This window comes from Balaenoptera physalus, assembly GCF_965194825.1.
Source record: "Balaenoptera physalus genome assembly, chromosome: 2".
NCBI lineage: Eukaryota > Metazoa > Chordata > Mammalia > Artiodactyla > Balaenopteridae > Balaenoptera > Balaenoptera physalus.
In genome coordinates, this window is record NC_138883.1 from 120,933,896 (window position 1) to 120,958,368 (window position 24,473).

The 24,473-nt window shown below is 50.8% G+C and overlaps 1 protein-coding gene across 4 annotated transcripts in view; it reads right to left on the reverse strand.

Annotated features, from left to right (window-relative positions):
* Positions 1-24,473, reverse strand: part of TMEM266 (transmembrane protein 266) — a 137,983-nt gene that overhangs the window by 38,521 nt on the left and 74,989 nt on the right. For all 4 annotated transcript variants that reach the window (XM_082452635.1, XM_082452632.1, XM_082452634.1 and 1 more), the window contains 3 exons: positions 7,746-7,802; positions 6,181-6,319; positions 4,208-4,323 (listed from right to left, as the gene is read on the reverse strand). In XM_082452635.1, the coding sequence (XP_082308761.1) occupies positions 4,208-4,323; positions 6,181-6,319; positions 7,746-7,802 (312 nt within the window). The remainder of the gene's footprint in view (positions 1-4,207; positions 4,324-6,180; positions 6,320-7,745; positions 7,803-24,473) is intronic.

The window sequence follows — 24,473 nt, forward strand, 5'->3', positions numbered from 1 at the left end:
AATGTGCAAGATATTCATGCAAGAAGCTGGCAAAGCATGTCACCCAAGAGTCTCCACAGGGTCACAGTAAGAAGCAATTTAAGCTTTCTAAAAAAGCTAAGATGAATTTAAAAAGAGTCACTTTACAGCGGAGAGACCTGACAAACACTACCTCAGCGTCAACATCCACAGTGATGTCATAGTGACAGTATGTACCTTTGATATGATGGGATGAGAATGGCATGGGACCTCTGTCTCCCTCCCCAAAACCCAGAACTCCAATCTAATCACGAGAAAAACATCAGTCAATTCCCAACAGAGAGACATCCTATAAAATACCTGACCAGAACTCCTCAAAACTGTCAAGGCCATCACAAACAAGGAAAGTCTGAGGAACTTTTATAGCCAAGAGAAGCCCAAGGAGACATGATGACTCAATGTCATGTGGTGTTCTGGATGGGATCCTGGAACAGATCAAGGACATTCGATAAAAACTAAGGAAATCTGAACAATGTGTGGGCCTTGATAATAACATATCAATATTGGTTCATTAATTGTAACAAATGCATGATACTAATGTAAGATGTTAATAATGGGGAAAAGGGGTACAGGGTATATGGGAACTCTGTACTATCGGCACAATTTTCCTATAAATCTAAAACTGTTCTAAAACATAAAGTTTATTTTTAAAAAGAGCTAAGATGAGTGAAGTGTTGGCAAATAGTTATACAAATACATGCCAGGGAGAGAGCAAGGTGAACGCAAAGTGAGTGTTTCGTTTAAACTGAGATTCTACACATTTCACTGGAATTTTGGGTAAATTTCAATTTCTTAGGTAGCATGTACAAATTCAGTTGGGAAATTGCTTCATTAAGCCCTAAGAATTCCAGCTGGGAGAGACAGAGACAGCAAGAGTTTGTGACAAAGATGAAGAGGATGACCTGGAATGGGGTTGGGTGGGGTGGGAGTGAGGGCAGCAGCAAGAGACTCTTGGGAAATGCTATTGAGGCAGCTGAGGGCAGCCAGGTTTGTGCCTGCAAGAGAAGAGTTGTCCTCAGGCAGTGGTTTAAAGACACGCTGGTGCACAATCTGATCAATGTTTTCACCGAGCCCTGAGAAGTGACATGGGTAGAAAAATGTCATAGAACATGACCTGAAGCAAGGTGGGCTGGGGAAGAACACCTTTCACAGATAGGTCACCTGGATCTACTCCAGGCTCTAAAAGCCCTCTCTTAGCTCTGTGCTCTTGGGCAAGTCACCACTTCTCAATTTTCTTATCTGTAAAATGGGTGTACGTGGAGAAATGGGTGGTTAGTTCCCATAGAGTCACGATTTATCATGTGCCAGGCTTTAGGCTAAGCAATCGCACAACCACCCTTCAAGGATTGTATTACTATCCCCATTTTTCAGATTAGGAAAACCAAGGTCCACGGAGGTTCCCTTGGTGCCCAAAGCCACAAGTAGCCAAGCTGGCTTTGCACTCAGGTCTGTCCCTAACATCCTAACCATTCCAGGCACTATTCTCTCAAAGGGTCTAGCCATCCCTGACATTCCACGAGCCAGCATTCACATTTCTTTAAGGGCATTTTTTGCTCAGTCAAGTCCCAAGCCTGGTCTTAAAATCCAGCTGAAAATGAGGTGTCTATGTGCTCCACCCTGTGGAGTGGGCACGGCTCTGGGAGAGCAGCATTCATGGTTTCTCTGCAGAACCCAGTGACCCAGCGTGCGGCTCTGGCCAGCCCCTCCCGCCTCCCTGGCAGCCCGCTGGGATTCCAGCCCGTCCGGCCCTTTTTTGCTGTCTTAACTAAGATGACGGGCTTCAGGTGTTTTTTAAATTAAAATGGTTTGTTTCTGTTTATCTCTTTTCCAGATGTCAGTACGTAGAGGGAATCTGTCTTTATTTATTGGCTCTTTCCTGTGCAGAATCCAAGGGAGTCTCCCTCTGGCCCAGACCCCTGGGAAGGAGGCCACATATAGAGGGTGACGTGAACCGGGACGGCAGGAATGTGGGGTCCCCAGGGGCTCAGGACGGGGTCACAGTGGAAACCAGGAGGGGTGGCCTGCCATCAGAGCTTCCCCTCAGCCACGCAGCACGTGGGCCGTTAACGTGGCCATGTATTTATGGAGGGCAGATGCAGTGCTGTGTCTGTGTCTTTCACGTGGCCAAATGCAGTGAAGCAGAGCATTCATTTTCCTATTAGACAGCAGACTGAGAGCTGCCTGACCACGCTCTGGCCAGGTCCTGGATGACACTTGAGCTGTCCTCTCCCTGACCCCTCCACCTCCCTCTGCCCCAAGCCCAGGCCCCGTTCCCCTTGGTGGTTCTACCGCCTCTACCGGGCTTCCCGTCTCCACTCCTGCCTCTCCCATCCGTCCTCCAAAGGCGACCAGAAAGACCACCAAAAACTCAAATCTGAGCAAATCCCCCCGTCCCTGCTTCTAACACTCCAGGCTTCTTCCCTCCCAACTGGATGAAGCCCAAACTCCCTGGTCAGCCCTGCGGGGCCTCCCCGAGCCTGCCTCCAAATCCCCCCACTCCCTCCCTCTGCTCACACCCTGAACGGCCTTGATTCCCCCAGCACGATGCCCACTCTCGTGCCTCACCTGTCCCCTCTACCTGGTGCCCTTCTCCAGGGGGTCGTGGCTCAATGTCAGCGCCTCTGGAAACCCGTCCACCCCGCCGCCCCCAGAGCCCCCGATGTGTCCCTGCTGAAGCACGCATTACACAGGACTGCTGCTGTCTATCATGGGCCTGCTAAACGCCCCGAGTCACCCAGAGCCTCGTGAGGGCAGGCGCCAGTCCTGTCCACACTCCTGGCTGACCAGATGCACGGGTAAGCACGAAGCTGACGCCAACTGCTTCGGGACCGGAGCATTCTTCTTCCCAGCCTAGCACTCCGTGTAGATGGCCCCACTCCCGGGACCCCATGGACAATGTGCCCCTGGGGACTGTGTCCCCAGATGGCCCCTCTTGTCACTCATAAGCGTTTTGTGCTGAAGTGAAAGGCCGTGGTGTTCCCCAAGTAGATAAATGTTCCTGGACAGACATTCCAAGGGGATGACTTGGAAGACGCGGCCTGTGTGTCCCCGTGGGGTAATTCCACAGACTCCCCACCCGCTCCAGCGCCTCCTCCAGCCACGAGAGCCTGGGGCTGGGGAGCCAGGAGACCCACACGTACGGGGTGCTGGGCTGGGGACAAACACGAGTTGGACGAAGCCTGCCCTAGGGGAGCATCCAGCTTAGTGGGAGAAGCAGCTCCGGGTGCGAACAAGCACGGCCCGTGGCAGTGAGTGCCCAGGACCCTTGGAGACCGACAGCAAGGGCTTCGGGGCTGGGGGCCCATCCTCCCACACACGTTCCCACCACCTTGCGAGCTAGTCGCTCTGTGGCATTCCCACCCTGCACAGCTGGTACCAGAACATTCCCTGCACTTGAGGCTATGTTTCTACAGCGCTTTGCAGCCTTGCTGCAGGACCCTGCTGTCCTCTGACCTCCTGAGCACCCCAGTCGCCTCCCTAAACTCCTATAGAAGGGGCTGTCTGTCCCACTCACATGGGAGCGGTCCCCTCACCTTAGGGAGGAAAGAACTGAGGGCAAAGAAGTGTGTGACTTGGTTGAAGTCCTGGGGCAGGGAGCAGAAGACTGGGGGGCTGGACCTTGAGTGAGGCCTCTGGATTCCCAGACAGACCCTCTCCGAGCCCCGGTTGCCCGTCCCCCTGGCTCTGCCCAGCACAGCCTTGCAGGGCCCGTCCCTGTCTCTGAGTCTTTACCACGGTTCCTAGAGGGCAGAGGGCGCTGCTGAAGCCTCTCTAGTGTGTCTGGGGGTCCTGGGTGGCAACTGGCCCACAGCGGTGCCCAGCAACCTCTGTTCACAGAATCCGACCCCTGCTTCAGAGACCACCGTGCCCAGAAGACCCTGATAACTGAGGGGCTGACTCAGCCGGTTCAGGTTGGAGAGCTGACTGGTCACCACAGAGGGATGAAAAGAAGCCTGGCCTTAGAGACAGGGTGGAGTCCGGGCCTGGCTGGGCTGGGCTGGGCATGAGTGACCTTAGAGACGCGTCTCCCCACTCTGGGCCTCAGGTTCCCCATGTGTCTGTGAATGGGCTGGAGGAGGTCGCTGACCTCAGGGCACCTGCAGCTCTGGTACCCTGGGGGACTTCAGAAACCACTAGTGTGCTCAGCCCTGGAGGGAACTGGGCAGAACTGAGAGTGGCCATGCATTACCCCTTGCTCCTGACAGATCTGCGTCAGTCTCTCCAGCTGCTCGTCCTGGATGACCTTGGCCTTCTCGTACTGCTGGATGACCATCTCCATCTCCACCTTCACAGGCAGGACGTAGGCTGGAAGACAGAGACAGCCCCGTGAGGAGCTTGGCAGTGGCAGGGCTTGGTGAGGGAGGGGCTTGTTCCAGCATCCAGCCAGCAGCAGGCTCAGGCCCAGGTGTGGTTCCTGAAAGATCTGGGGTGGGGGCGGTGGTGTCAGGTACCCAACAGCACCCAGAAACTATAAGAGGGCTAGAACCCTAACCCATCACGACTAAGATACCGTTTCTTTTCCTTTTCCATAGTGATAGAAGAACCCTTAATTCTGGCTGTGTGCACAGCTGCTGGTATGAGAACTATATTTTCCAGTCTCCTTTGCAGCTGTGAGAAGCCATCAGACTACATCCTGGACAACGGGATGCAAGTGCAGGTGTTGTGCAGCGGCTTCCAGAAGCCTTCCTTAAAAGGCACCTGGAGTTGATGAGGAAGTGGAAATATTAGAACCCTCCCACATTGCTGGTGGGAATGTAAAATGGGGCAGCTGCTCTGGAAAACAGGAGTTCTTCAAAATATTCAACTAGGAGTGACCATATGGCCCAGTAATTCCGTTCCCAGGAATCTAAGAGAAATGAAAACATATGTCCATACAAAAACTTGTACATGAGTGTCCACGGCAGCCCAAAGTGGAAACAGCCTAAATGTCCATCAACTGAAAAATGGATAAATAAAATGTGGTATATCTATACAATAGAATACTATTTGACAATAAAAAGGAATAAAGTACTAATGCATACTACAACATGGATCAACCTTGAAAACATTATGTTAAGTGAAAGATGCCAGACACAACAGACCACATATATGATTCCACTTATATGAAATGTCCAGAAGAGGCAAATCTATTCAGACAGAGAGTAGATTAGTGGTTGCTTAAGGCTGGAGGGGAATGGGGAGTGACTGCTAATTAATAGGTAAGGGCTTCTTTTTGAAGTGATAAAAATGCTCCAAACTTAGATTTTGCTGATGTTTGCACAATTCTATGAATATACTAAAAAGCATTCAATTGTGTACTTTAAATGTGTGTTTTACGGTGTGTGAACTATATCTCAATAAAGAAGTATAAAAAGAAAAGGCAGCTGGGGCTTTCCTTTTGCTTCTTTATCTTCTTCCTCCCTTCCTTCTTCCTATTGGCTGAAATGAGGATGTGATGGCAGGCACTGAAGCAGCCATCTTGAACAGTGAGGGTGACTTTGGAAAGTAGGCTATGTGCAGCAAAGCAACAAAATAAGAGGAACTTGGAATCATGACTTCAGAAGCTCCTTATTGGCCCTGGACTGCCTACTGCCTACCTTATTGGCCCAGGCTTTCATGTGGGAGAAATAAGCTTCTGTTTTGTTTTAGTCACTGCTATTCTGAGTCTCTGTTACTCACAGTGGATCCTACTTATAAAAGACATACACTGAGACCCAGAGAGAGAGCCTGGACTCTGGATTACAGGGCCCCATGAGCTCCCAGCCAGTGGCAGCCCCTCAGGGACAGAGCCAAGAGCAGAGCCTGTGCAGATGGGGGAAGCTGAACAGCTAAGAGAACACAGGTGGGAGTCAGGGGTCCTGGGTTTCACTGTTGACTCAGAGATGGTTTCCTGTGTTACCCTCATCCCTCTTGGCTTCAGTTTCCCCATCTGTGAAATGAGAGGAACGGACTAGATGATCTCCCATTGCCTTTCCTGCGTGGGCCTTACAAAGCTGGACCCGATCACATCTCAGTTTGATGAGGACTCTGGATTAGGGGCTCCCTGACAAGATGTCAAACCCCACAGTGTTCACAGGGTGGGACACGGGGCTGGGAACCAGGGAGAGGGTACCCTGATAAGGGGATGAGAGACCCCAGAGACCATCCTTCCTGCCTCGAACTCACCCCTTTCGGGCCACTCACCATCAATGACCCGCTTCACCCGCCAGATCCGGAGCATGATGATGAGGCTGATGGCATCCCAGGGGCTCCTGGGCCCATTAGCCACAGTGGACGCCACCATCGGGGCCAAGGACAGGATGATCACAGCCCCGTCAAACACCTGTGAGAGGAGGTGGATTTCAGTGCCCTGGGCCAACTTCCTGAATGTCCTGGAACCAGAGACCAGGTCAGGTAAAGCAGCTGGGGCTGGCCAATGACCCCCTGCACCCCCCTCAGAAGTTCACCCCCATCCCTGGCTGCCTCTCGTGACCCTCCTTAGTCTTTAGGGGGCTCCCAACCCAGACGTGCTCCTGAGCACTCTCTCTCCTCCAAGTGACCTCAGCCCATCGCCAGCCTTGGTTCAGACGGCCTTGGGCTGTTCCAAGCTTCTTTTGCAAGCATATGTCTCCAGCATCTTGTCCCTTCTCAGGATGGGGCTTGCATCCCGTGTCGCAGGTTTCCTGCGCTGGCCTCACTGAATCCCTCACTGGCAGTGGAGGCTGAAGGCAGGTCCCTTCCCCCTGGGAAGCAACAGCCCAGAGCCCACATCTCATCTGCATCTGGTGCTGGTGCTGAGTCTCTAACCCTGCATGGAGGCAAAGGTGGGAGAGAAGGGGACCCAGCCTGCGCTTCAGCTCTGGGCCTTGCCCTTCCATCTGCCTGTTCCAGCCTGGTCTGGTCTGAGACTTCCACAGGCCAGGCCTCTATGTCTGCTCCCAGCATTTGGCCCAAAGAGGCTAAAAAGTGTGTGTGGTGGGGAATGGGGTGGTGAGGAAGGAGTGGGCAGCAGATACTGACAGCCTTGCCTTGTCCTGTGCACACCAAACTCTGGGGGTCAGCCAGCCTCCCCCGCACCTCATCTCCACCCACCACACCCCACCTGCTTTATACAAAACAGAGCAACTGGTTTGCTCTGCAGAAACCCAGGCTGAGAAACACTTTTATGGTTCCCCCACTCAGCTCTCTGATCATGGGGCCATTTTAGAGTGGATTTGTTTTAAAACACATTTCAAAAGCTTTCCAAAATGATTCAAGAATAACTTTTTATGGCATGGACATATATACACCACCAAATGTAAAACCGATAGCTAGTGGAAAGCAGCCGCATAGCACAGGGAGATCAGCTCTGTGCTTCGTGACCACCTAGAGGGGTGGGATAGGGAGGGTGGGAGGGAGATGCAAGAGGGAGGACATATGGGGATATATGTATATGTATGACTGATTCACTTTGTTATACAGCAGAAACTAACAGACCACTGTAAAGCAATTATACTCCAATAAAGATGTTAAAAAAAAAAAAAAAGGAATAACTTTTTAAATTTTGCAGAACGTCAAGGAGATTTTTTAGACCATTCCTTTGCTGGAAACTTTCTCAGTTGCCCCCTCTCCCCACCCACCCAAAGGCACAGCTGAACAGACTCCTGTGTCCAGTGTGAGAAGGAGCTGGCCTTTGTTGATGGCTCCCACCCTGGGATGGATGGGACAGTGACATTTCCTGGCTTCCAGGATGGTTGGCTTGGGGGGTGCAGATGGACATTGGTCTTTACCTCTATTTTGTTTTCAATGTAATCCCAGATCCCGAGCACCACAATCCGAAGAACAGTCTGAGGGGAAGTGAGAAAAGAGGTTATGGTTATTGTTCTCCCTGCCCCCTCCTCCCGGCGGAGAGGATTCCAGAGCTCGGAATCAAGGGCTCTGCTTCCTGTTCAATAACGGGAGAAGTCTTCACCATCCCCTAAGTGTTCCTCAGCCCACGTGCTCTCTCCACGCCTGCTTTGAGTGCCCCAGCTCAGGTCTGCGTCACCGCCTGTGCCAGCCCCTGGCTAAGCACCTTCAATGCTCCCGTTACATACACATAGACTCTGAATCCTTGGAATGATACTCGGGACCCTGCCTCCTTCTCCAGTCATCTGTTGCACTCCTGTCATGTCACAAACCACTTGCAAATCTACAAACATGCAAGCTCTTTCTCCTTTGCCTTGTCTTTGCATGTGGCTTTGACTCCCCCATTGACTTCCCCCCACGCCCAATCTCTCTCCTCTCCTTATACAATAATTGGAATTTCAGCATGGCCACCCAGATAAAAACTACATTTCCCAGCCTTCCTTGCATCTGGAGTGGCCATGTGACCAAGTTCTGGCCAATGGCTTATGAGGAGAGAAGCTCTGTGTACCACCTCCTGGTTGTGACCTTTAAGGGATTAGGCTCGTCCTCCTATTTCCCTCTTCCCAAAGACTAGAAGGTGGGTGTGTAGGTGTGGTGGGGAGGTGTCTTCAGTTAGGGAGGGCTGGCAACAAGCATGCTGGGCCCCCACCAGCCCAAAGCCACCACGTAAGCCTTAACTGCTGACCCCACCTTGTTTAATCAAGTCCCTGTGTTTTTGGTTTTCTTGTTATAGCATCTTGGCCTGTGTGCTAACCAGCAGAGCCTTTTCCCCTTTCTCTTCTTGGAAAGGCCTTCTCCTCTGGCCACGGCTCAAAGGTCACCTCCATGAAGCTTTTCTACCCTCCCCAGGCTCGGTGCCTCTTTCCTGGGTGTTCCTATAGGCCTTGGAACATCAATCACCACCCTCCCCCCCTTGGACTTTATCTTACTTTGTGGTGACTATCTGCCTGATCCCCCAATTCAGGCTCAAGAGACACTGTCTGATTTCTCTCCTTTACCCCTAATCCCTGGCATAGAGTGACACTGAGCGATTACAAGTTGTGAATGAATGAACAAATGCATGCATGTCTGATTCCTTAAAACCCTCAGGAACTCACTCCAATGCCTCCGCCTTCTGTGGCGGTTTCCTCACCAAGAGTACATCTTTCTCCGAAGAAGATACTTAAAAGCTGGTCTCATGTGACCCTGGTACAATTGTCGTAGGCCCTTCCTTGTACCAAGATGAGAAGTTCACGGTAATTCACACCAGGTGAGGTCCCTGCTCCCACATGCCTATGGTACAAGGCCAGCCATCTGAATGTGGCAAAGCTGTAGAAAGCCTAGGGATCTCTACCCACACTTAAGCCACAAAAAGGCTTGGCTGCTAAAATTTACCTCTTCCTCATAAAGGACTATCCTGAAGAGATGAGAAGGAGGGATGCTGGTGGCAGCCAGTTCTGTCACCATGTTTGGGAACACATAGGTTACATGTGGCAGCCTGATGCCCATTCCACGTGGCTTCCCAATCTCGTTTAACTGCACCACAGCTCCGAGCGGGTGCAGAGAGATCTGGGTTGGGGTCCAATATCTTGAGGTCACAGCTCAGTAATCGGCTGGTTGTGTGGCCTTGGGCAAGTCAAATAACCTCTCTGGGCCTCAGTTTCCCCTTCTGCTGGAGAGATGAGTTAGAAGATACAAATCTTCCAATTCATTATGAGACTAACATTTGCCATCTGGTACATATCAATAGGTTGCAGATCCTGGGCCAGCCCTCCTCACACACAATTCTCCTTTTACTGAAGGGGAAGCTGAAGCTCAGAGAGGTTAAGGAAGCTTCCCAAGGTCACTCAGCCATTGGGAGGTGAGTCGGCATTTGGACCCAGAGGTGTCTGACTCTGTGTAGTGTACTCAAGCTGTATAAGAACACCAGATACTGTCCTAGTTTCTTTTGCTGCTGTTCACTCCCTCGAATCGTGCTGACTTTGAAACTCAGTATTTGTCTCCTCTGAAATGATACACCAGCCACATCCACCTCAAAATCCCAATTCTGGGGCTCCCAAAGCAAGAAGTCCAGGCCAGCACAGAGGGGAACAGGGCCCGGCCCGGAGGTGATCCCTCCTCCTCTGCCCCCTGCTGCTGCTCTGTCTTTTGAAATTGTGGTAAAATATACATAACATGAATTATACCATTTTAACCATTTCTAAAAGTGAACTGTGGCATTAAGTGCATTCACGTTGTTGTGCAATCACCACCACCATCCACCTCCAGAACTTTTTCATCACCCCAAACTGAAACTCTGTGCCCACTAAACATCAACTCCCCCTGTCCCCCTTCCCACAGCCCCTGGAAACCACCATCTACTTTCCATCTCTATGAATTTGACTACTCTAGGTTACCTCATTTAAAAGGAATCATCCTGCTTTATAAACAAAGCAGCATTTACTAAAAAGTCAGTGGGGGGATGAGGAAGGGAGCTGGCCAGGCTGAAACTCAGCCAGGAACCCCAGAGAGGGGAGGAGCAGGCAGCAGACAGCACCGGCGGAGCCTCTGTGCTCTAGGAAGGGAGGGAGGTTTGATGGGCTTATGGGTCAAGGTGGTACCAGGTAGGCAAGTGAACAGTGGGAGCACTGGCCACCTATTTGCCTTCCCTCCTTGCTGGCCCATCCACAGGGGACCCACCCTGTGAGGGAGACTTTCCTTCCTAGCCCAGCCCATGGAAACAGAACAGCCAAAAGGCAGTTGTGGAGATGGCTTGGGAAACAGCTCCTGGGCCAGCCTCCTGCTGTAGATGGGAAATGGCCTGGAACTGGCTGTTCCGAGTCAGGGTCAAAGGTGGAATGAGAACCCAGCTCTGAAACACTCCACCCAGGGGTTTTTCCCCTGCAGGGGTTTTTCATCCTTTGCTGTCTGTGGAGGTAGGGACCTGGCCACGCTGCCCTGCCACCTCACGGCCCCCAGCACGGGTCTCACCCAGACTGACTAACCCATTGTTGGCCTGTGTGCCTCAATGTGCAGGCAAGGACCCCCTGCTTTAGCAACATCTGGGGATTTTGTTTAAAATGAAGATTCCTGGGCTCTCATGAAGATCCAGGATGTCAGGATGTCTGGGTGCAGGGTCCAGAAATATGCCTTTTTTTAACAAACTCCCCTGGAGTACCCAACAGAATGGCAGGGATGTATAAGGTGACAATGCCCTGGGTAAACCCAGGGAGACCACATGCCCAGATGCAACAAGGAGAAAGAGAGATAGATCAGGAGTCAAAGGTCAGGTCCCCCTTTTGGCCTCTGACTATCCCTTACTAACCACGGGACATTGGCTGAAGCCCTCAGTCAGCCTGGAGGAGAGCGGAACTAGTGCCCCCGTGCTGCCTGCCTCAGCTAGCCAGCTGCTACAAAGCTCCGTTGGAAAGAGCTTTGTTAACAGAACTGCAGGAGGGCACTAAGGACGGGTTATTTTTATCACCCACCCCCACCCCAGGGCCCATGGCCTTGCAATCCTGCCCCCAAGATTTGCAAAGGGCTTTGAGGGGGGTGGGACTGAGGGACCTGGACCCTCAGCTCCAGATGCTTCTGTCCCACCTGGGACTAAGGGTTTTCAGCCTCCTTCATTCCAGTCTCACCTTCCAGAGATGAGGACGCTCTGACAATCAAGATAGGCCAGAGTCTTGGCAAAATCTCCAGGATGGCACCATTTATTATTTACTATAATCCAAGCTGTTGTGCCATTTTACAGATGCAGAAACTGAGGCTGAGAGGGGCAGGTAAACCTTCTGGTCCCCAGGCCCCTCTTCCTTCCCACCCCAGAGGCCTCATCTTTTCCCTCGGCAAGCCCTGCTCTCAGGAGGGACTCCCCTCATTTCTCGCAAGGGAAGGGGCTCAGGCTTCAGGCAGCACGAGGGGAGGATGGGAAGTCCTGACCCTTGCATCTGCTCCAGGCCCTGCCTTGCTCAGGTGGCAACAAGGACTCCCTGGCCTCCTGCTGCCTGAGGCCTGAGCCCCTCCCCTTAGGGGAATCAGCCTCTTTCCCTGGGATGAGGCCTGATAAGGCTCCTAGGGTTTAGGAACCCTGGGAGATGCAGGCAGAAACACCTGCTAGTGTAGCAGATGCCTTTGAGCAAATTTTTCAAAGGCACCCCTTCTCCAAGCAGAGGGAGATCCCCTGGCTCACAGCTTGGTGAGCAGAGTGGGGGCTGGCACCCTTGCTCCCTGCAGAGCCATCCCCAAAGCTGGGCCCACCAGCCGGGGAAAAGGGAGCAGCACACATCTCGCCCTGAGCTTGTGCCCCTGCAAGGCTGCAGCTGGCGGCGTTGGGGAGCGGGGTGGTGCACGGCTTAGGGGAACAGCCTGGCCTAAGGAATACACACGGTGGGCACCAGGCCGCTGGGGGCTGACCCTTGGTGCTTCCTCAAGAAGCAGATCTACCCTTGGGCAAGTTTTTGCTACCAAGATGGCTGCAGGCTCCCTCCTCTACAAGCCGCCAGTTAAACTAGAGCAGCAAGAGGAAGACATGGAGTCCAGGATCCAGCTACAAGGAGAACTTCGGAAATGTGAGGAACATTTGCGGGGGCTGAAAGCAGTCTTGAACTGGTTTGCAAAAGAAAGTTTTGCTGGATGACATGCACAGGTTGAGGGGTGACTGCAGGCAGCACAAGGGTGCCCCCTGGGGTTAGGCGTTGATAAAACAGGAGCAGAGCAAGCAGCCGCCCCTTCCCTCCTTCACCCTCAAGTCTTCCAAGTCTGTGGGGAAGAGGATGGTGAAGGGAGACTGCCTCCTCCCCAGGGGTCTAAAGATGACCCCCTTCCGAGACGCAGCAGCTGGTATCTCCAGGGACCTGGGCTCCCAGGCACACTGGCTGCACTGTCTCCCGCCATGCTGGGTTCATTTTGGCGGGAGGTTCCCGGCTACCTTAAAAGAATGGGTTCAAGACCCGCAGGGTAGAGCACAGTGGTGACAACATGACCAAACGGCAGTGAATTAAGCACTGACATGCCCTGGCTGTGTGCTCACTGTGCAAGGGGCACTGTGCTAGGCTTGGGTGACGAAGAGAGAAACTGGAACCCACATGATGTGCAAGGTTTGTTCCAGAACTCCCTCTGGGCATATGAACATCTCCACTTCCTCCATCCTGAAACATCCCTCACTGACCCCATGTCTCCCTTAAGCCACTGCCTTCTCCCTCTTCTCCCAAGTTTCTGAAGAGGTGCCTCCACTAAACCCACTGCAGTCTGACCCCAGCACCCATCATTCCAGGAAAATTGCTTGCACCTGGTTACCAATGACCCCTCAGCAGCTTCAGGTGTGCTGCCGGCTTCATGTTCTAGAAGGCCTCCTTTTGTTTCCAGGATCCCACACCCTCTGGGTTCTCCTCCCACCTCCCTGGCTACACCTTCTCAGTCAGCTTTCCATCCCAAAATTGTTTCCTGGGGCTCCATTTCTTCTCCTCTCGCGCTCCCCTATCCCCGGACAATTGCACCCTTGACTTCAACTCGCACCCGACACCCTGAAGCCCCGCCCAGTCCACGACTCCAGCTGAGACCTCCTCCTGCAGCAGTTCCCAGGCTTAGCACAGGGCATCCCCACCCCCTCTTAGGAGGCCAGCCTCCCCTGGAAGTCATGCTCACCCTCACTCTCGCTCACACACCGCCCGCCCCACAGGATGGCCGGTCCCCAAGTCCTGCAGAGTTTAGCTCCTTCAACTCTGTCCAGCTTGTCCCTCCATCCCACTTCCACTGCTCTGGGTCAAACCTTTAACCTCTTACAGCTAAATGACACCTCCTAAATAGTCTCCAAATTCCAGTCTCCCCCCACCTCCAACCCCTGCTCCTCACCGGCTGCCAGAGGGATTTCTCTAAAAGCCCAACTTCATCACCCCCTTCTCCTGCTTGGAGCCTCCTCCCCGCTGCCTTCAAAACAAGACCCCCACTCCTGAGCAAGACATGGAGGGCACTTCGTGACCTGGCCTGGTCCCCAGGACATCGCTCACCATTCCCTGCTGTAGTCAACAACCAGCCATGCTGTGGTCGCTCACGCTGTCCCTTGTCCGCTCTGTGACTGCTGCCTGAAGGTCCTCTATCCCCACCGCGCACCTCGCAGCTCACACACCCGCAAGCAGCCTGCATCCCCTCTGAGGTCTCCTACTGACTGCAGCAGGAGACTTAAGCTCCATTTCCGGTTCTCTCGTTACACACGTCCGCTTGGCGGCTTCCCAGTAGACTGCAAACACCTGAGCTGGGCCTGCATCTTGATTATCAGGGCAGAAGCCTCACGCCCAGTACCACCTACAACACCTGGCAAGGAGTCACTCAAAAATGTGGGCTGAATGAAGAAATAAACAAGAGCTTCCATTTATCAAGTCCTTCCTCTGTGCCAGACTCTGTATTGGGAACTAGGAGGTTAATTTTACGTGTCGACTTGGCTGGGCCGCAGGGTGCCCAGATATCTGGCCAGACCTCATTTGGGGTGTGTCTGGGAGGGTGTTTCGGATGAGATTAGCATTTGAACTGGAAGAATGAGTAAAAGCTGATTGCCCTCCCCAACATGAGTGGGCCTCATCCTATCCAATCCACCTGATAAAAACGAAAGGCAGAGGGAGGAAGGATTTGCTCTCTCTGCTTGACTGTCTTTGAATTGGGACATTGCAGATCCCGACGTGCACTGAGATGCACGTCAACAGCTCTCCTGGGCCTCCAGCTTTTGCCCCCTACAGAGCTGGGCATTTCTTGACCTCCATCACCACGTGAACCAAGAAGTTATCAATCTCTTTTATTATATAAATATATACATCTAGGTTATATTTGTTGGTTTTGTTTCTCTGGAAAACCTAGACTAATAGAGGAACTTTATACACATTATTTCATTTCTCACAAAATCCCTCTAAGAGCATATTTTTAACCTCCTCTTACAGACAAGGAAGGCTGATGATCAGAGAAGCAAAGGGACCTCCCCAGGACCAGACAGCTGGCAGGAGGCTGAACCAGGAGGCTCAGAGCCCGGGCCTGACCTTCCCTCTATGCCACTGGCCCACATGAATGAACTGCCGCCTGGGTGGGAGAACATGCCATGACAGCCAGCAACAGCCAGAAGTGGTGCCAGGCGAGGGCGGAAGGGAGAACTCTGGGCAGGAGAGGAGCAGGGGGTGGGGTCACACGGGCTCAAGGGTCACTGCTTTTAAACCCAAACTGAGTCACACTGAGATGGGGTGAGTCTTCAGGGCTGTTGCTGTTTATAACAGCAGAAAACGGGGAGAAATCCTACAAGTCCAAGATGAGGGTTAAACTGGGGACGTCATACAATGGCTGCAGCCACTGTATGGCAGGGGATTGCCAAAAGGTTAGGATTTGACAAAGCTGGGTGGTGGGAACACACGTGTGCATTAAATGATTCAATATGTTTTTGATGTGTTTCAACTATTTGCTAATTAAAAAAAAAAAACACTAGTTAGAATCCCCCTAAGCATGTGGTTGTAAAAGTATGTACATGAAAAGACATTTATAAAATATTCATAGACAAAAATTGGGTTCCAGAATATCAGGTCCACTATAACCCCGTTTTTCTTAAGGAAAAAGTGTGTACATACACACTTAGGCATCGAAAAAGGCTCACTGGACGTAAACCAAGTTAACAGTGGTTGTCTGTGGGTGATGAGAATATGGGCGATTTGTGTTTTCTCATTTTGTCTTGTCTGTATTTTCTTAATTTTCTACAATGGGCAGAATTATTTTTGTAAACATGAAGATTGTTGTTATACATCAGGGTGATGAGATGGAGCCTTGTGCTTACCCAGAGGAGTCACCAGGGACCCAAACTTTGGGTTGTCTGTGTGGTGGCCTCCCAGCTCCCTCTGAATGTCACCCGGACAGCCCAGCATGAGGTCTTGGTCTGTGTCTGAGGCCAAGGGTCACTGAGGATGTGCTTCTTCCCTACTAGGTCCCTCTTCCAGGAGGTAGAAGTATTAGCCCAGCTCTCCCCACTTGCACGGATCAGTTGTTGCTGAGAATGTGGTGTTAAGTGGGATGTTCTGGACCTGGGATTATTTCTAGAATCTCAGAGCTGGAGGGAGGACCTTAAAGGTTACGTTGCATGGCCCAACTGCCTTCCAGTGTTTTTTCATCCCTTGTCTGGTAGCCCAATGAGTTGGTCATCTAGCCTGAGCTTGCAGACTTCCACCAACGGTGAGCTTGACATTGTCTAAAGCAGTACATTCCAACTTGTTTAGAAAATTCATCTCTATATATCCAACTTTCATGCTCCCTAAGATCATCGTCAAGGTCATGGCAAATGAAGAAATGAAAACGAGATTTTGAAAAAGAATTTCTCACATGTTTAATTTATTCACACCTTCATTGGTGGGTGTCAGATGCTCAGCCCTATGCCAGGTGATGGGGGAGACAGAAGACTATACAGGCACAGCTTGGAGATTTTGCAGGTTCAGTTCCAGACCACCTCAATAAAGCGAATATTGAGTATGGTAGTTCCTCAAAAAACTAAAAATAGAGTTGCCATATGATCAAGCAATCCCACTCCTGGGCATGTATCCAGACAAAACTATAATGCGAAAAGATACATGCACCCCTATGTTCATAGCAGCACTATTCACAACAGCCAAGACATGGAAGCAACCTAAATGTCCATCAACAGATGAATGGATGAAGAAGATGTGGTACATATATACAGTGGAATATTACTCAGCCATAAAAAAGAATGAAATAATGCCATTTTCAGCAACATGGATGGACCTAGAGATTATCATACTAAGCGAAGTAAGTCAGAAAGAGAAAGACAAATACCATATGATATCACTTATATGTGGAATCTAAAATACAACACAAATGAACATATCTAGGAAACAGATTCACAGACATAGAGAACAGACTTGTGGTTGCCAAGGGGGAGATGGGTGGGGGAGGGAAGGATTGGGAGTTTGGGATTAGCAGATGCAAACTATTATATACAGGATGGATTAACAACAAGGTCCTATTGTATAGCACAGGGAACTATATTCAATATCCTATGATAGGGGACTTCCCTGGTGGTGCAGTGGTTGAGAATCCGCCTGCCAATGCAGGGGACACGGGTTCAAGCCCTGGTCCGGGAAGATCCCACATGCCGCGGAGCAACTAAGCCCATGCACCACAACTACTGAGCCTGCGCTCTAGAGCCCGCAAGCCACAACTACTGAGCCCGTGCGCCTAGAGCCTGTGCTCCACAACAAGAGAAACCACTGCAACGAGAAGCCCGTGCACCGCAACAAAGAGTAGACCCCGCTCGCCGCATCTAGAGAAAGCCCATGCACAGCAACAAAGACCCAACGCAGCCAAAAATAAATAGACAAATAAATAAATAAATTTATTTTTAAAAATCCTATGATAAACCATAATGGAAAAGAATATAAAAAAGTATATACATGTATAACTGAATCACTTTGCTGTATAGCAGAAATTAACACAACACTGTAAATCAACTATACTTCAATAAATTAAAAAAAAATTTTAAAAAGCGAATATTGCAATAAAGCAAGTCACAGGAATTTTTTGATTTCCCAGTGCATATAAAAGTTATGTTTACACTACACTGTAGTCTATTAAGTGTGCAATAGCATTATGTCTAAAGAAATAACGTATATACCTTGGTTAAAACATACTTATTGCTAAAAAATGCTAACCATCTGAGTCTTGAGCAAGTTGTAACCTTTTCGCTGTGGAGGATCTTGCCTCGATGTTGATGGCTGCTGACTGATCAGGGTGGTGTTTGCTGAAGGTTGGGTGACTGTGGTGATTTCTTAAAATAAGATAACAAGAAGTTCGCTGCTTGGATTGACTCTTCCTTTCATGAATGATTTCTCTGCAGCAGGCAATGCTGTCTGATTGCACTTTACCATAGTAGAACTTCTTTCAAAACAATCCTCTCAAACCCTGCTGCTGCTTCATCAACTAAGTTTATGCAATATTCTAAATCCTTTGTTGTCGTTTCAGCAATCTTCACAGCACCTTCACCAGCAGTAGATTCCATCTCAAGAAACAACTTTCTTTGCCCACCCATAAGAAGCAAATCCTCACCTATTAAAGTTTCATCATGAGACTGCGGTAATTCAGTCACATCTTCAGGCTCCACTTCTAAGTCTAGTTCTCTTGCTACTTCTACCACATCTGCAGTTATTTCTTCCACTGAAGTCTTGAACCCCTCAAAGTCATCCATGAGGGTTGGCATCAACCTCTTCCAAACTCCCATTAATGCTGCTATTTTGACTTCTTCCCATGAATCACGAATGTTCTTAATGGCATCCAGAATAGTGAATCCTTTCCAGAAGGTTTTCAATTTACTTTGCCCAAATCCATCAGAGGAATCACTATCTGTTGGCAGCTAGAGCCTTACAAAATGTATTTCTTAAAGAATAAGACCAAAAAGTCAAAATTACTCCTTGATCCATGGGCTGCAGAATAGATGTTAGCAGGCATGAAAACAACATGAATCTCCTTGTACATCTCCATCAGAGCTCCTAGGTGACCAGGCACATTGCCAGTGAACAGTAATATTTGGAAAGAAAGTAGGTTATCAACAGTGGGCTTAAAATATTCAGTAAACCATACTGTAAACAGATGTGCTGGCATCCAGGCTTTGTTGTTCCATTTTACAGCACAGGCAGAGTAGATTTAGCATGATTCTTAAGGGCCCTAGGACTTCCAGAATGGTAAATGAGGATTGGCTTCAGCTTAAAGTCACCAGCTGCATTAGCTCCTAACAAGAGAGTCAGCCCGTCCTTTGAAGCTTTGAAGCCAGCACTGACTTTTCCTCGCTTGCTATGAAAGTTCTAGATGGCATCTTCTTCCAAGAGAAGCCTGTTTCGTCTACACTGAAAGTCCTTTGTTTAGCATAGCCACCTTCATTCATGATCTTAACTAGATCTTCTGGATAACTCACTGCAGCATCTACATCAGCACTTGCTGCTTCACCTGGTACTTTTATGTAATGGAGATGGCGTCTTTCCATAAACCTCACGAACCAAACTCTGCTAGCTTCCAACTTTTCTTCTGCAGCTTCCTCGCCTCTCTCAGCCTTCACAGAATTACGGCCTTGCTTTGGAGTAGGCTTTGACTTAAGGGAATGTTGTGGCTGGTTTGATTTTCTATCCAGACCACTACAACTTTCTCCATATCAGCAATAAAGCTATTTCCCTTTTTCAGCCTTTGTGTGTTCACTGGAGTAGCACTTTTCATTTCCTTCAAGAAAGTTTCCTTTGCATTTGCAACTTGGCTAACTGTTTGGCGCAGGAGGGCTCGTTTTTGGCCTGTCTCTGCTTCTGACATGCCTTCCTCACTAAGCTTCACCATTTCTAGCTTTTGATTTAGAGTGAGAGATGTGTGACTCTTCACTTGAACACTTCGAGGTCATTACAGAGTTATTAACTGGCCTAATTTCAATATTGTGTCTCAGTGAATAGAGAGGCTGAGGGAAGGGAGAGAGACTGGGGAACAGCCAGTGGGTGGAGCAGTCAGAACACACAAAACATTAATCGATTAAGTTTGCCGTCTTACAAAGGATTAATCTCCAAAATTTACAAGCAGCTCATGCAGCTCAATATCTAGAAAACAAACAACCCAATTCAAAAATGGGCAGAAGACCTAAATAGACATTTCTCCAAAGAAGATATACAGATTGCCAACAAACACATGAAAGAATGCTCAACATCACTAATCATTAGAGAAATGCAAATCAAAACTACAATGAGGTATCACCTCACACCAGTCAGAATGGCCATCATGAAAAAATCTACAAACAATAAATGCTGGCGAGGGTGTGGAGAAAAGGGAACCCTCTTGCACTGTTGGTGGGAATGTAAATTGATACAGCCACTATGGAGAACAGTATGGAGGTTCCTTAAAAAACTAAAAATAGAGTTGCCATATGATCCAGCGATCCCACTCCTGGACATATATCTGGAGAAAAACATGGTCTGAAAGGATACAGCACCACAAAGTTCTTTGCAGCACTGTTCACAATAGCCAAGACATGGAAGCAACCTAAATTCCATCGACAGAGGAATGGATAAAGAAGATGTGGTACATAAACACAATGGACTATTACTCAGCCATTAAAAAGAATGAAATAATGCCATTTTGCAGCAACATGGATGGACCTAGAAATTGTCATACTGAGTAAAGTAAGTCAGATAGAGAAAGAGAAATATCATATGATACCGCTTATATGATACAAGTGAACTTATTTACAAAACAGAAACGGACTCACAGACTTAGAGAACGGAACTTATGGTTACCAGGGGGAAGGGATAGTCAGGGAGTTTGGGATTGACATGTACACACTGCTCTATTTAAAATGGATAACCAACAAGGACCTACTGTGTAGCACAGGGAACTCTGCTCAGTATTATGTAACAACCTAAATAGGAAAAGAATTTGAAAAAGAATAGATACATGTATATGTATAACTGAATCACTTTGCTGTACACCTGAAACTATCACAACATTGTTAATCAACTATACTCCAACATAAAATAAAAAGTTAAAAATAAATTAAAAATAAAAAAGAAGCACAACCCTCTTGCCTTCCATCTGATGACTGAGGCTCACCAGGGCCCCCCTGGGAGGAGGGAGCAGGCAGGAGAGGGACCCCTCACAGATCCAGAATCTTGGGTGCTGATGTGCAAAGATGAGGCCCGGGCTCAGTTTAGTTTGGCAATGGCCCTCGCTTGGCACACAGCCCAGGTAACCCAGCAGGCCAGATTCCCTCGAGACCCAGCGCAGCCCAGGACAACTTTAAGAGGCAGTGCTGGGGAGAAGGAGGTGGCCCTAATAGCTGATGTTAAAAGAAACCTTGATCAACTGACAGGTGGATACACAAAATGTGGTCTATCCATACAGTGGAATAGTATCGAGACATAGAAAGGAACAAGGCACTGATGCATGCTACGACGTGGATGAACTTGAAAACATGCTGCGTGAAAGGGCCAGACACAAAAGGTCATACATCGTACAATTCCGCTTATATGAAATATCCAGAATAGTTAAGTTCATAGAAACAGAAAGCAGATTAGTGGTTGGCAGTGGCTGGGGAAAAGGGGGCTTGGGGGAGTGGCCACTTACTGGGGACAGGGTCTCCTTCGGGGGTGATGAAAATGCTTTGGAACTAGGAAGGGGTGATGGTCACACAACACTGTGTGTGTGCTAAATGCCACTGAACCTTTAAAATGTTTTGTTATGTAAATTTCACCTCAGTAGAATCCTGATAATAATAAATAGGAGGAGGAGGAGGAGGGTGCAGCAGCTGCTGCCACTGCCTTGAGGCTCCTGTCTAGAAGGCCAGCCGTGCGTTGGGTTTCTCCTCTCCCAGGAAGAGCAGGGCCTCTCTGCATCTCCACCCCAATTAGGGGATGGGGCCGACACCCCATGACCTGTACAAAGGCCCTGCTGCAGGGTGGCCCAGCCTGGCCGGGCCCCAAGGCCTCATGCGGTCTCAGGAAGAGAAGTTGCTGGCCTCCCTGGTGGCAAGTGGCTGCTGGGCCTGGTCTCAGCCAAGGGCAGGGCGGGACTTTGGAAACACCGTTAGCACAATTCTCCATCTGGATTCCGAAGCCTCTGCCCGGTCTTGGTGTTGCAGGGCCCCATGGAAGTGGGATGACCCTGCCTGACCTAGCACAGCAGGACTCAGAAGCCTCCCAGGCACCCATTTTCACCTCAGGCCCCTGTAGGGCTCCCACACGGCCTGACTGTGTGCGGGGCGCCTGCTCTCACCACTTTGAAAAGCACCTGCCTCACTGGTGAATAGCTCGGCCTATTTGAATAGATGTCCTCAAACTGAGCCCAACCCAGCCCTGCCCTTCTCTCCTGTGGGCCTAGCTCTGTCCTCTGGGGCATCTTCCCTGGAGCAGCCCTCAGAGCTCTGAGATGGGCAAGGATGGGCTGGCCCACTGCACACCCGCCCCGAGGCCTGCATCTGTCCCGCCTGCAGGCCTGGCAGGTTTCTGCTCCTCCTAGGCCTCAGTTTCCTAACTCACAAAGTGTCCCGCCCAATTCAGGGGCTGTCCTAAAGCTCAGTTGAGACCAGGGGTGGAATATCGCTCAGCACAAGGTGAAAGGCTGCCTGGCATCAGGAATCCTTTGGGTTGGACTTTCTTGGAATTGCCTGTGACACCACACCCATGTTAAGTCAGCTGGTTCAGACTGACCCCCACCCTTGGCCCGCAGCCATTTCCCAGAGGAAGAAGGGCCAGCCCCGAAGGGGTGGCATTCGCTTCTCCCTAGGTGAGGCGGCGTGCCAGTTGTGCTGGGTTTGTGGTCAGAGGTATTTCAGGGCTGTGCTTTTCTTTCTCAGTTGCTGGCCAGGCCCTTCCCCCAGATTCTTGGTCTGCTCCCCACCTGCCGGCACTAGGGCCATGGAGAGGATGCAGTGGTGACGGACCAGACGAAGAGTCCAGAGCCTTGGGCCCGCTTTTGGTGGGAACTGGCTATGTGACCCTGGGCTGCCGTCCTCGTCCATGTGGTTTTAAAGGGACACTGCTGGCATTTTCAGCAGGCAAATACGCAGGCCTGCTCCGTGGCTGAGGGATGTTTGGCTGCCCTGGCCCTTCCCACTAGAAAGGGGGAGTCATTATGAGAAGCACAGACACCTTCGCACATTTCCAGCCCTCCAGGGAGCAGGGTAGGGGGCCTCTATGGGACTGTTCTAACCTCTTCGGATGCTAGGTTCTCCTGGGAGCTCCGTGGAAACCCAGGCTTGCTAGCTGGGCTGCCTCCTCACGAGATCACTGGGTACCAGCCCCTTCGCTCACGCTGGGCTGGGTGTACTGGGGGAGGCAGGTCTCCCTGATTACTTTCCTGTTACACCTCTGTTACCTCTCTGTTACTCCTCTGTTACCCCTCTGTTACTCCTGTTACCCCCCTGTTACTCCTCTGTTACTCCCACCTTACAGCTCCACCCCCACCCTCACCATCTCTAACAAGGTCCAAGGTCACAGTCATCCTCAGCCAGCCCCCAGCTCTCCCCGCTGAGCCTGTGGGAAGCCCAGCCTCTTCCGTGGCATGGGGTGGGGGCGGGGGGGGTGTCTGAGGCCGAGATTCCTCTGCACTGGCGCTTGTCTGTTTCAGGTGGCTCGTCTCTGGCAGTGACAGGAAGGGAATGCCAAATTAACGCTGGGTAATAAATTCTGCAAAGCCAGTAAAACCAAAGCAGAGGGATAGATGGAAGAACCGCAGCAACTGATTAAACATTTTTGTTGGCAGTCACAGACACATGGCACATTTTCCAAGGTTTGCATCAAGGAGACATCTGGCCACGGCCCATGTGTGCGTGGGAGGGAATCCCAGTGAGCAGAGACAAAGGGGGCCAGGAGGGCAGGACCCTCCAAGGGGCCGCAGGCTGGGGAGCAGGCACTATTCGGGGGTCTGAGGCACCTCCAGGGCAATGACCTCGGCAAGCTGTAAGGGACGCTTCCCAGGAAGGGCAGTGTTGGAGTCCTCGCCTGCCAACCCCGTGGGCTGCGGGAGCCGGGAGCCGAGGCCTGGGAAAGAATGTTTCATGCTTGGAATGCCTGCTGCCCAGCCCCACCACACCCCACACCCAGACTCAGGATTCTGGATTCAAGGTCTGAGGCCCAGGCCTCCTCTGAGTCTGAGAGAGAAAGTGCGTGCCATTAGATGGGGTCAGAGCCGGCCCAGGAGGACCCTGGGGTGCTTAACTCCTTGGGCTCCCTGATCACAGTACAAAAAACTCTTTTCCTGTGTACCTCCACCCACATCATTGCTCTCCCGGAGCATCCTTCCTCCTTCAAGGCCCTGCTGCGCTCTGGGACTCAGAGCCCCCCTCTGCCTCTGAGATAGCATCACCCTTGCTAGTGTAAGCTGCGTGTGTGTGTGTGTGTGTGTGTGTGTGAGTGTGTGTGCGCGCGCGCGCACGCGCGCATGCGCACACGTGCAGGCGTACATACCTCCCCAGAAGGCTCTGTATCGTATTCCTTTCTTTCTGCCCACGCTTGCTGACCATGCTGAAAGGCCCAACTGGGGCTCTGCATGGGCTAATTTGGACCTGTGGTCGTGGGGCTGAGGGCACACACAGGGAGTGGGCCAGTGGCCAGCTGACTTGGGCCCGTCTTCTGTTAGGAGGAACAGGATTTCCACACAAAACTCTCCAGTCCTTCAAAGACCCGCCACTGCGCATAGGATGAAGCCCAGTCTTCTCGGCTTCCCCTGAAGACCCTGCCAGGAGCAGCCCCAAGTCAATGCCCCTGAAACACAGGCCAGGGGGTCACTGTGAGAGGCTGGGAGCTGCTCAGAGGATGCGTCACTCACCCCCATGTCAAGGTGGGGGAACCGTTCCCACACATTTCAGACCCACTCAGGGCTATCAGCTCCCACCAAAACCCAGGGCCCACGAGCTTCCAGGTGCTTTTTCCCTCTTACCTCACACACAGAGATACGGACTTGGGCTTCATCAGCTGGCTCTAGCAACGGCGAAGGGCATTGATGTTTCCTGATCCCAGACATGTGCCCCTTTGTTCCCACAGAGGGGGCACAGCTCAGTCTAGCCAGACCCTGTACCCACTGAAGCACTGGGTCAAGTCCACTGCCTGGCCCTATGACTCCGCCCTCTCTGCCCCCTGGGCCTCGGCCCCGAGGGGCAA